Source organism: Bubalus kerabau, chromosome 18 (assembly GCF_029407905.1).
Source record: "Bubalus kerabau isolate K-KA32 ecotype Philippines breed swamp buffalo chromosome 18, PCC_UOA_SB_1v2, whole genome shotgun sequence".
Lineage (NCBI taxonomy): Eukaryota > Metazoa > Chordata > Mammalia > Artiodactyla > Bovidae > Bubalus > Bubalus kerabau.
Genome location: NC_073641.1, coordinates 34,837,000 through 34,849,715, shown reverse-complemented (window position 1 = coordinate 34,849,715; position 12,716 = coordinate 34,837,000). Strand labels below are relative to the sequence as shown.

General features: G+C 41.9%; 1 protein-coding gene and 1 long non-coding RNA gene across 6 annotated transcripts in view; both read right to left on the bottom strand.

Annotated features, from left to right (window-relative positions):
• The window catches only part of LOC129632921 (uncharacterized), a 74,193-nt gene extending 63,060 nt beyond the window's left edge, over positions 1-11,133 (bottom strand). For 4 of the 5 annotated variants that reach the window (XR_008704751.1, XR_008704750.1, XR_008704754.1 and 1 more), the window contains exon 1: positions 8,561-11,133. This is a non-coding gene — a long non-coding RNA (uncharacterized LOC129632921). The remainder of the gene's footprint in view (positions 1-8,560) is intronic. The other variant, XR_008704753.1, reaches the window with a different exon arrangement.
• The window catches only part of PLCXD3 (phosphatidylinositol specific phospholipase C X domain containing 3), a 206,804-nt gene extending 194,507 nt beyond the window's left edge, over positions 1-12,297 (bottom strand). Inside the window, exon 1 of the mRNA XM_055554670.1 lies at positions 11,951-12,297. Coding sequence (XP_055410645.1) covers positions 11,951-12,053 — 103 coding nt within the window. The 5' untranslated portion in view covers positions 12,054-12,297. The remainder of the gene's footprint in view (positions 1-11,950) is intronic.
• Between the last annotated feature and the right edge of the window lie 419 nt (positions 12,298-12,716).

The following is a 12,716-nucleotide window of genomic DNA, read 5'->3' as shown; positions in this document are numbered from 1 at the left end:
TTCTCAGAAAACATGTATGAAAGAATTTAAACAAGACTCAAATAAAAGGAAACCCCTTGTTGGTGGATGGAAGACTTAGTATTGTTAAAGTACCCGAATTATCTAAGGTAGTCTAATAGATTTAAAGCAATTCCTATCAAAATCCCAATGGCATTTTATTTTTACAGAAATGGAAAAAAAAAAGCTAAAATTAATGTGGAACCACAAAGGACTCCAAATAAACAAAACAGTCTTGAGACAGAACAAAGCTGGAAGCATCACATTTTGCATTTCAAAGCATATTACAAAGATAAAGCAATCAAAGAAGTATGATGCTAGCACAAAGCCAAACATATAGACCAACAGAGCAAAATGTACACAGAAGTAGACTCACACAAATACAGTCAACTGATCTTTGAGAAAAGTGTCAAGAACACACAATGATGAATGGTTCGTCTCATCAACAAATGTGTTGGGAAAAATGAGTCCTGCATGCAGAAAAATGAAACTGGACCATACACTAATAATTTCAAAATGAACTAAAGATCTAAATGTAAGACCTAAAACTGTAAAATTTCTAGAAGAAAACATGAGGAAAAAGCTTCTAGACATTGATCTTGGCAATGTGTTCTTGAATATGATATAAAAAGCATAGAAAACAAAATAGAAGATAGACAAGTGGGACTACATGAAACTAAAGAACTTCTGCAGAGCAAAGGAAGCAGCAATCAATAGAGTAAAAATGCAACCTATAAAATGGGAGTAAATATTTACAAATCATATATCTGTAAGGGATTAATTTTCAAAATACATCATTAAGTCTTACCACCAAGTAGCAAGATAACAAATAACCCAATTAAAAAAATGCCAAAAGACTTGAAAGACATTTCTCCTAAAAAGACATACAAATGGCCAACAGGTACATCAACAGCTGTTTAAAGTCACAAATCATCAAGGAAATAAAAATCAAAAGCACACTGAGATATAAGCCCACACTTATTAGGATGGTAATTATTAAAAAAAAAAAAACAGAAATAAGTATTGGTGAAGATATGGAGAAATTGGAAACTTGTTCACTATTGGTAGGAATGTAAAATGATGTAGCTGCTACAGAAAACAATAATGCGGTGTCCTCAAAAAGTTAAAAATAGAACTACTATGTGACCCAGCAATTCTAGTTCTGGGTATTTAACCAAAAGAATTTTAAAAGGCTATTAAAGAGATGCTAGCACCCCCATGTTCATTGCACCATTATTCACAATAGTCAAGATACAGAAACAACCTCAAAGTGCGCCGAAAGATGAATAAACAAAATAGGTATATACGTGCAATGGGACATTACCCAGCTGTGAAGAAGGAAAGAAATTTCTGCTATATATTACAACATGAATGAACCTTGAGTACACCATGCTAAGTGAAATATCCAGTCACAAAAGGATAAATACTACATTATTCTGCTTATATGAGGTAGGTAGCTATTCATCAAAGTAAAGAGTAGAATGGTGGTTGCAGGGGCTGCTGGGAAGAGGAATGATGAATTGCTGTTTAATGGGTATAACATTTCAGTCATGCAAGATGAAATGCTATAGAGATTTTCTATATACCTTTGTGCTTAGAACTAAGAATACTAAACATTTAAAAAATCATTAAGAGGGTAAATCTTATGTCATGTGTTTTTTAACCACACATACACACATATACACACACACACACACAGTCATACACACAAGTATCTTAAGAAGCCAAAAGAGGAAAACGTTTCAAGAAGAGTGCGGTCAGTCATATCAAATGATGTTGAAAAGTCAAATAAAGTGATAAAGAATTAATTACTCATTCAGTTCAGTTCAGTTCAGTCGCTCAGTCATGTCCGACTCTTTGTGACCCCATGAATGGCAGCACGCCAGGCCTCCCTGTCCATCACCAACTCCCAGATTTCACGTCCATCAAGTCAGTGATGCCATCCAGCCATCTCATCCTCTGTTGTCCCCTTCTCCTCCTGCCCCCAATCCCTCCCAGCATCAGGGTCTTTTCCAATGAGTCAACTCTTCGCATGAGGTGGCCAAAGTACTGGAGTTTCAGCTTTAGCATCAGTCCTTCCAAAGAACACCCAGGACTGATCTCCTTTAGAATGGACTGGTTGGCTCTCCTTGCAGTCCAAGGGACTCTCAAGAGTCTTCTCCAACACCACAGTTCAAAAACATCAATTCTTCAGCGCTCAGCTTTCTTCACAGTCCAACCCTCACATCCATACATGACTACTGGAAAAACCATAGCCTTGACTAGATGGACCTTTGTTGGCAAAATAATGTCTCTGCTTTTGAATATGCTATCTAGGTTAGTCATAACTTTCCTTAGCTTTATAAAAAAAAATCACTGGCAACCTTGATAAAAACAATTTTAGTGCAGTGGTAGTGAAATAACATTAATATGGGGTAGGCCAGGAAAGGAAATAACAACCTCAAGACAGAGGTAATGCTTTCACAAATACCAGAGAAATAGCACAGTGGATAGAGGCACAGATGTGGCATCAAGAGAGATTTTTATTTCATTAAGAAGGGTAATAAAGTATGATTGTGTGGTGACTGGAATGATCCAGAAGTGGTAGAGAAAAATAATTATGGAGGGGAGGGAATAAACTGGGGGTAAAACTTGGGAGATCTGAGTGAAGGGGATCCGGACCACAAGTAGAGAAGCTGGATCCAGGCAGAAAAAGATCCATGACTTCTTACCTAAAGAAAATGCAGAATATGCAGAAATAGCTGCAAGTAGGTTGGTGGGTTAATGGTGGGAAACTGAGAAAGTTCATGTCTGTTTGAATCTTTTTCCTGTAAAATAAGAGGTGAAGTCATAAGTTTAAAGTGGGGTGGGAAGGAGATACTGATTTGAGAAGTAACAAGTATGAAGTTATTATCTCAGAGAGTAGAAAACTGAATTTACTATTGATGTGTAAGATTCATGGTGATAAATTTCTAGTGTACTTCAGTAATATTTAACCATTGAAGTTTTCTGGGATTGGAATAGATTTAAAAAAAATTTTTTTTTTTTACTAAGTTGGACTTTTTTCCAAGGAAGCAGAACAGAAAAGAGTAAGACAAGAGAATTAAGGACATTTTCAAGAGTGAAACTCTAATGCTGGACCCAAGGAACTTGAACTGACGCAAATAGAAATGAGAACACGAGGGGTGACAGTTAGGTAGCCTTCCCTTCTAGCAACTCTCAAAGCAGAATCTTCACAACCCCTTGACCAATTTTTTTCTCTCAGAAAAGCCCAGGGCAGGTCATAGCAGGAGGGTGCTTGGATTAATTCTGTACTAAGGCAGCCTAGTTCCTCCTCCTCCACATGGTAACAGAGAAGTATAGTCAGAGATGTGCATTGAGATAGGTTCCCATTTGCCCATGAGGACTCCTTCAAGTACATCTTCCTCTGCACCAGCCAACAAGCCAAAGGAGACCTACAGGAAAGCCTCCCAGGTAACTAAGACTGTCATTCATTCATTGGAGTCCACTTTCTTTCATGAAATAAAAATTCTTCAAGTGAATCAAGGAACACAACCATCATTTACAATGTTGACCAAGGATAAACATGACTGCTTCATAAAAATTAATTCAAAAGAAGAATTCTTCTATGTGAAACATAAAACTAGCTGACATTAAAGATGGAGTGGTCTAAGAGTTGTCCACTCCCAGGATCCATAATGAAAAATAGACACAAAACAAGAGCACATCTAACAAAGCAGTGGGCCATCTGTTTCAGTACCTGATCTCCGGAGGTGACTAATCCTGGCAGTTTCTCAAGGATGTTTAACCATCTCCTCCTGCCTGTTTTCCTGACCCATTTTCCTCTCTTAACAGAGCATAATAAAAGCATATGATACTGTAGAAAGTGTCTGGTTGCCGGATATCATCTGAACCAGGGTAAATTTCTCTCTCACATTTTCTTGCCTTTCAGAGTATATGATTTACATATTTTCCCGGTCCTCAATCTTCTGAGACTGATCCTAACCCTTGAGAGACAGGTAATAGAATCTATAAGCTTCCTGAGGATAATAAATTACATGATTGTACCTAGAAGTTCCTTGAGTGTCCATGGGCAATAGTAATGGATAAGTCTCATTGGTGGTAACATTAATAGGTGAAATATCATATTAACGGAGCTGATCCCTTTAACCAACGATAATTAAAATGCATGCCTATGTGTGTATGAGACTTAACCTTCTCTTGAAGGTTCAGAGTGCATCGATTACTTATTTATGTGCTTTAAAGCAATGGAGGTGTTAGTAATTACTTTAGGTCTATCAGATGATTTGGCTCTATTTACACTGTCCCAGGCTGCTCACTGGGGACAGTATGGATCCAGCTGTGTTGTTACCCTGGATCTGCCTGGAGGAATGATTAATTAGGTAGCCCCAGAGGCCTACTTACAGGATCTATTCAGAAGGTTCTCAGAAAAGAAGTTATCTTAACAGAAAGTTGATACACCTATGGGCACGCACACACACATACATGCATATGTATATGTGCATGCTGCTAAGTCACTTCAGTCGTGTCCGACTCTGTGCGACCCCATAGACGGCAGCCCACCAGGCTCCCCCGTCCCTGGGATTCTCCAGGCAAGAACACTGGAGTGGGTTGCCATTTCCTTCTCCAATGCATGTAAGTGGAAAGTGAAACTGAAGTCGCTCAGTCGTGTCCGACTCTTAGCGACCCCATGGACTGCAGCCTACTAGGCTCCTCCATCCATGGGATTTTCCAGGCAAGAGTACTGGAGTGGGGTGCCATTGCCTTCTCCATATGTGCATGCAGAGAGCGAATTAACACCGAAAGTGATGCAGAGTACAGAATAAAATGTATCCTACATATTGTCCTCTGCCTGGCTCTCATAAACTCATTCCTAAGTCCTAGGGCAAGGTGGCAGCACCAAAAGAATCAACGTAAATCAAAGAACTCTTTTGCTGGCATCCATTCAAAGCAAAAGGACTGATAGGATCCTGCAGTGTTGGCACTCACGGTTTCAGTGCTGATGGCAGACAGAGTCAGCCGTAGGACTGGCACCCACACGTTCCACAGCAGGGGACCCAGCTCTGGGAGCCTTTGACCACAGTGCAATCCTATCCAAGGCCCTTTTTACACATTAACATCCTCAACGTTGGGCCTTTGCAGACACAGCACAGGCTCTGGTGGGACTGCCAACAGCAGTGGAGTTCTGAGTATAAAACTACAGAAGTACAGTTCCTCTACATGTCAGAGCAGCAGAAATGACAACTCCCCATAACCTCCCCAAAACAGGAAAGAAGGAAAATTGCAGTGTGTGATAGCCCACGAAACTGGTTTATAAAAACACATTTAAGAATTTGTCCAGAGATTTCTAAAACTATTCAGAAGTCCATGAAGGAGGTACTTGGAAGGGATCAAAACTGACAACTAACATGACTCTGATTTTACTTTGGAACTTTTAGAATTTAGGGAACATTACCTTTTATGTAAGGATAACTATATCCTTATTTATTAGTCTTTCCTCAAAAACATTGCCTATTTTTATAGCCAATATATGTCACTCAACAGCTTTACTCTTCCTCTTTGTAACTTACTCATTCTATTTTGATTAGGCAGGGTTAGAATTACACAGGAGAAAATAAACTCTACATAAGGATATGAGAAATCTTCATAGGAGTAAAGTGTGTGAGCTGTAACATATAAATGTATCTATTTTAGCAAGCTGAAGTTTCTTTTCTAAAATTTAACTCTTTCAGAGCCTGGATTATGCTAAATAATTAAAATCAAATGAGTTACAACCACAGTTATGCATGTTTCAAATCCACGTAAATCATGATTTAAATAAATGAGGTATGGTTTACAAAGACTGATCATTTTCTTCCTATTAAAAAACAATTCGCCATTTACCTTTGTGCATGATGGCTGTCTGGTGCTGATTATTACTACAGTTTGCATTTATGATGTCACTATTACTTCAAAGGGGCTTGAAATTTGTGTTGTGTTGTGCTTAGTCTCTCAGTCATGTCCAACTCTTTGCGACCCCATGGACTGTAGCCCACCAGGCTCCTCTGTCCAAGGGATTCTCCAGGCAAGAATACTGGAGTGGGTTGCTATGCCTTCCTCCAGGAGATCTTCCCAACCCAGGGATCAAACCCAGGTCTCCCACTTGGCAGGCAGCCACCACGGAAGCTTATAGATAAGGTGAACAAACCTGTGGCCTATAAATACAACAAAAGTAGCAGGTCCTATGACACAACAAAAATGATACCAAATGGACAAAGAACCAATACAGAGTGTCTCCTAAATTGTCATTAGTGACCACTAGCATTGCCAGATGGGCTGAATTTAAGTGCTGTTGATGGCTGGTATCAAAGAGCATCAGGACTTTAAGGAAATGGGGAGGAAGGTTTTACATTTATCACAGTGACCCAATTTGAACACTTAAATAGCAATTAAATCATTTTTATTGTTCAAGGTGCATGATGAACTGTAATGTCAGTTATCAGAAATGTTCCCAACCTGGGCCATTAGCCTTGAGTCAGATATGGGGCTCTGGCTCTAAGCCTAAATGTAAATTTGAACATTCATAGACTTCATGATCCATTAGAAAGAGCTCAATCAAAGAAGCATATTTAAATTTGGTTCTGCCACTTATATAAAGGTTTCCCTTAGAGATACCGTAAGCAGTGTTTCTCAAACTTTAAATGTGTATGCAGTCACCTGGGGATCTTGTTAACATACAGCTTGGGATTAAATCAGTCTGAGGGCTGGGGTCTGAGATGCTGTATTTCTACCAAGCACCCATGTTCACTGATGCTGCTGGTCCCTGGATCAACTTTGAGTAGCAAGGCCTGAGGAGATTATTGATAGAACATGTGAAAAGCATGTGTGTTCATGAGAAAACACTTTGTAAACTCTAAAATGTCACACGTATCACTTTATATTAATTAGTAATAGGTGATGATTCAGTTCAATTCAACAAGAAGAGCCCCAATAGGATAAATTAAGCAGTGCATTTGAGTTAGTTCTAATAAGGTGGATGAACCTAGAGCCTATTATACAGAGTGAAGCAAGTCAGAAAAACAAACATATATTAACACATATATATGGAATCTAGAAAGATGGTACAGATGAACCTTTTTCCAGGGCATCAGTGGAGATGTAAACATAGAGAACAGACTGTTGACACAATGGAAGAAGGAGAAGGAAGGATGAATTGAAAGAGCAACACTGAAACATATACATTACCACGTGTAAAATTTATAGCCAGTGGGAATTTGCTGTATGATACAGGGAGCTCAAACCTGATACTCTGTGACAATATAGGAGAGGTGAGATGGGATGGAAGGTGGGAGGGAGGTTCAAGAAGAGGAGGACATTTGTAAACCTATGCCTGATTCATGCTGATGTGTGGCAGAAGCTAACACAATATTGTAAAGCAATTATGCTCCAATTAAAAATTTTCAAAAGTGTAAATATTATTTTCCAGATATTTAAGTTTTTTCTTTTTAGCAAAACCAAAAACAAAACTGGGAATTGAACAAGCAGCACAAGAAAGCTAGTCATTTTAAACAATTTTTTTGCTTTTTGATTGCTTTGAATAAGATTAATTTCCATATCACTATAAGGACTAAAATGATGGGGGAAAATGCCCTGCTTCCTAAAAGAAACTTGTACAATTAGACCCAGTTCCAGATTTGCCCTGACAATCTTATCCCGTCCTAATCAAAACAGAAATAGTAAATGACAAGGAAAAGGAAAATAGTTGGCTCCAGGAACAACAAGAAGAGATCACTGTGAGGAAAGAAATTAAAAACTAATAAAAGCCAACACAGGATCACAGAAGTCAGAGCTATTTTAAACACATCTTGTTTCCCTAAGTAACATTGCCCTTTTTCATTGGTGTTAGCATTTCCTGGAAGCGTGTACAAAATCTGCAAGAGCATTGATTTCTGAAGCATTTCTGTGTTCCTTATCTAAAGTCTAGTCAACAATTGCTGTTCAAGTTTTGGTTTGAAAACTGGCAAGGAGAGACCAAAGGAAGGCAGATGACTTCCAGATTGGTAGGTAAGTTTCATAATCAGGGATCTTACATAGGAAGTTTGTTTGGAAGCAGCTGCAAGATAAGTGGATCTCTGTGCCTATTTAAAAGTTTATACAGAGGCCTTAACAAGGTTCAGCCACATACACTGTCCAGATGGTCTCAATAACACATTGCTCTCTCAAGGCTGCTTCCTTGAAAATGGCTCCCACTGTGGAAACGATGGGCCAAAAGCGCATTTCAAGGACAGGGGAGAAGGTAGGCAAACTGACTGCCCAGGTCCTGCTCACAGGCCAACTGGTGGTCAACTCAGTAAACAACGCTGAGACCAAGGAAACATACACTCCTTCTGAGGCTGTAGTCCCATAACACTAGCCAGTCTTTCAGTATTACATGGTCAACTTACTGTATTATGTGAAGAAGACTTTCATCACATATAAGCAAATGCATAACAGACCCTTCCCATGAAAATAAAAACCCTTCCTGATTTTTTAGATTTCAGACAGAATGACTCCTTGTCATAGATCCAGATCAGCAACAACTTACCCAGATTAAGCAACAGCTTGCTTGCTCCCATGATGGATCTTTTTACAATGGTTCTGGCAGCACCGTGATTACAAAAGTTAAAACTCGGCTTTGAAGATACCAGAAATTTATCAGACTCACCTTCACCTGAACTTGACACTTTGTCTCCCAGCTTCCATCCCTGTTTACCCTCTCTAACTTGTTTATGGTAAGAGTATGCATCATTCATAGTCCAAAATGCCAGAATACTGTTACAGAAGCATGTATGAATGAAAACTCAGCTTGGTGTCATCAGAGATAGGAAGAAAAGACAAATGAGACTGAAATCTGAGTAACTGTCAGGGCGTTCTGACAGTACCATTCCTCTGAAAAATAAAATCAAAGTAAAACTACTAATATCGATTACTAACTGAATTCTTTAGGTCAGTCAATACCAAATCATGATGCCATTTAAATGCAAAACAGACACAGAAATTCGGTTATGAAAGTATTCAATGTGCAGACATCTTGAGAAACAGTTTAAAGATGCCAGAACTGCACACCTGGGGGAATATCACACAACTGCAGACGGTTCTTTGCACTAGCTCTGGGTAATGCAGGTCAGCTGACTCAAGAGGATGGCTTCATAATTAGACAGCTCTTCACCCTCCAGTTGCTCCACCTAAGAAAACCTGAAGCTTAGAGGATGACTGAGCAGCCCTTCCCTTCTACAGAAATCCTTGTGTGGTACATCAGAAGTGGTTTTAAATGGTGGAGATAATTACTTAATTCAAGCTGTAGCAACTGGCCAAGTAAACATGTAGCAGCCAGGAAGCTATTAGCATGATTTTAAGGCAATTATTCCATTAGTGTTAATAGTCTCCAATTAGTCTTCCCTGACTATAGAAGTTTGAACATCTTTTTTTTTCCTCCAAAAATTCTCACAGTTTGAGTAATACAGTAAGGTACCAAACCCATTTTTAAACCTGTATTTACATGTGTAGATCTGCCAAACCTACATTACAAAATCATGGGGGAATTGAGGGATGGAGATGGGCGAAATAAGGTTTTTATCTCAGAATTATTGTGGATGAGAATAGAAAGCTTTGCAGGGGATCCACTTTGAATATAAAACTAAGAGGAGTTAGGCAAGCAGTGGAAATTCCCACTATGTTGAGTGCTATTATCATTGTGTCTCTACTGTAGAACTATCAGAATATCGAAGTCTCTGAACACAGGTTTCCACCTTGTCCTGTGGGAAGAAAAGAAAATTCCTCTCACTCCTGCCAATGCCTTATTTCCTTGTCCTTTCAGCCTGATTAGTACTTGTTGCTGCTGAATCACCCAGACCCAAACCGCAAAGCATTTCCCTCCAAAATTCCTAGATACTTTTTCTAAGGACTATATTTAAAGATCATATCACTGAACTGATAGCAGGTCATTTCCCTTCACTGAAATGCAACTTTCGTATCTGTGAAATGGAGTTAATACTTATCAGCATCACTTGCTTCACAAGGTTTGGGGAAGGATTCTGTTATCTGGGTTATATGTTAGGGCTTTGAAAAGTGAAGTATTATAAAAATGTATGTTAGATTCAGACATGATATCATGCCATCCCTCAGAACTTGCAATGTGAGCTTGAGCTTTTAACCTCCCTGTGTCTCTGGAGAGTCACCTGTCAGGAAGCTGGCATCAGACTCCTTGCCCTTCTTACCTTTTAGGCCTCCATAAATGCTCAGGTGAGACCATGTGAAAGTACCCATCTAAAGACCAAATAAAAAGGAAGAAAAGGGGATAGCAATGCCTGTGGAAGTGAGAGTGGAATTTGGCCAACAAAGTTCTGTAGTTTCTACTGTCTCCTTCAAAAGAGCAATCCCTAGGCTCACCCGGGAGGAGGGTAAATGCAGAGCGGAGAAGCTGGCTTGTTCTCTTCCTTAGAGACACCTGGGCTCTTGGGAAATTCCCTCCTGAAGAAGGGCAAGAGGGGACAAACTCTTCCCTTCCAGGGCTGGCACTCAGAGCCTGTGTCTGTCATAATCGCCAAATATCCATTTGACTAAAGACCATTGATTTCAGTTACTGATCAATTCCAGTGCTACTGGTTAGAGATTTTCAAGAAAACCCATCTTCCCCTTAAAAAAAAAAAGAAAAAACAATTTTTAAAGCATGATTTCCCCCAGTGGCTGAGAGAGGGCGCCGGATGGGTAAGAGCTAGAGAAGGTAGACCAGAAGGTTGAACTTGATAACCAGGCATAGCTCAAGGTAAGGGATGAACTACCTGTCGGTATTTTGCCCTCTAGCCGAATCCTGGAAGGGTCAGGAGGGTCAGGGAGATAATCTGCACTCTCAGCCCAAGCGAAAAGTCAACGAAGTGTAGCTGTGAACCCAGCTGTCACCGTGGTATACCGTCCTGAAACCACCCTGCCCCTGCACATCCGAACTAGGGTCTGCTGCGCTCCCGCCCCCCAGAAACCTGACCAGTCCTCTGGTCCAAGTCGCGCGCTTCATGTTGAAGCGTCTGACCCCTCCAGTCTCTTCCTCGTTTTGCCGAGGCTTCCTTCTTTCTAGCCTCTCTGGACACCAGCGCAATCATCTTTTTCCTAAGATTTGCCGGTGAAGCCCACCCCTCCGCCGCAGTTCACGCAGGTTCCCCTGCCCGGCTTCTGTCCCGAGCAACAAATGCACGGTCCACGAGGGTTTGTTTTCCTGACCCGCGCGCTGGACGCTGCTCACTGCCCTTGGACCAGAGTCCAGATGGTGACCACCCGGCCAGGCCCTCTAGGTCCACGCAGATCAGGAAAAGGCTCCCTACATTCCTCTCCCCCCTTCAGCTCCAGGTCAAGGGCACCGATCAAGCCGCCGGCGGTCCCTGAACTTTCATCACTCTTCGGGAAGCGCTTTGTCTCTTTAAAGGAGACTAGGGACGAATATTAATGACTCGGGTAGCTTCTAACCGAGAAATCCACCAAATTCTCTTGATTCCGTGACAGAGATGGAGTCGGAGGTCCACGGGCTAGAGCCGAGCCCTTAGGACAGCGGCTCGCGCTCGCCGACCACCATCATCCCACAGCCCCAGAAATCGTCCCCAGACCCGTCTCCGGGGGAAAACTGTGGAGGCGGGGCGCTGGGGTACGAGGGGCCATCGTAGAGCCAAGCCTTTCCCCTGCCCCAGCCCTCTCAACACAACCTGCTTCAAAAACCCATGGAAAAGCAGTCACCTTGACTCCCCGCGCCACGATCCCCAGAGGTTTGGGAAAGCGCTGGGAGGCCAGAGGCGCCCGGGCACGCGCTCGCCTGGCCCGAGACCCACCCGTGGATACGAGTTTGCCTCCAGTGGGCATCTTGGCAAGTTACCACTTAGTGGCAGATAAAGCAGGGCGGGGCAGGTGGAGCGGACGCCGAGCGCCCCGGCGGCAGCCTCTGAGCGCCTACCTGGGATGGCTAAATTGGTGAGGGGTATGCTGTGGATGCTCTCCGGCAGAGTTGCCATCCAGTCGGCGAATTTCAGCTCGTTCTTCCCTTGAGACGAGGCCATCGTGCGGTCGGTGTGCCGCGCGCTGGTCCTCACACTCCTCGGGTAGGCTGGCAGGCTGGCAGGCTGCTGCCGCTAATCCAGTGTTTGCTCCCAGCCCGGCTAGAGTTTACACTCCGCTGTGCGCCACACCCACAGGATGGCGCAGACACATGCTAATTTTAATAATTATTCAAAACACCCCATGCTCCCTTAGTGCCTCCTCCAGACTCCGCTGGAGCTTTTGTTCCTGACGTCCGCGCTCAGCTTTCTCCTCTCTCCGCTCCCTCCCCGACTCCCTCCTCCCGTCTTATCCCTCCTATGCGTCTCTGTCTTTTCTCGCCATTTCTACAGCATTCCTTGGCTTCGTATTATTTATTATGTTTTTTTTTTTTTAAACTTGGTTCACACAGCTGTTTTGCCCATGATCTTGTTCGGCCCTTTAATGTGACTTCCTGGTCTTGCTTATGTTTGAAAGACAATCTTCTGGTTGAAGCTAAAATCCTAGAAGACTTTGGGATGCTATCACCTCCCCCGAGCAGACTCTCATACTTGCTTTCAGGACTTTCCATTCTTACTGAAGAGCTTTTCCTTTCGTAAGCTACAACAGGTTATTTCTTTCCTCAGCCGGGGCCGAGAGCCTTGCTGACAACAAAATGGTGGTCTTTCTTCACCACTTTGCTTAAT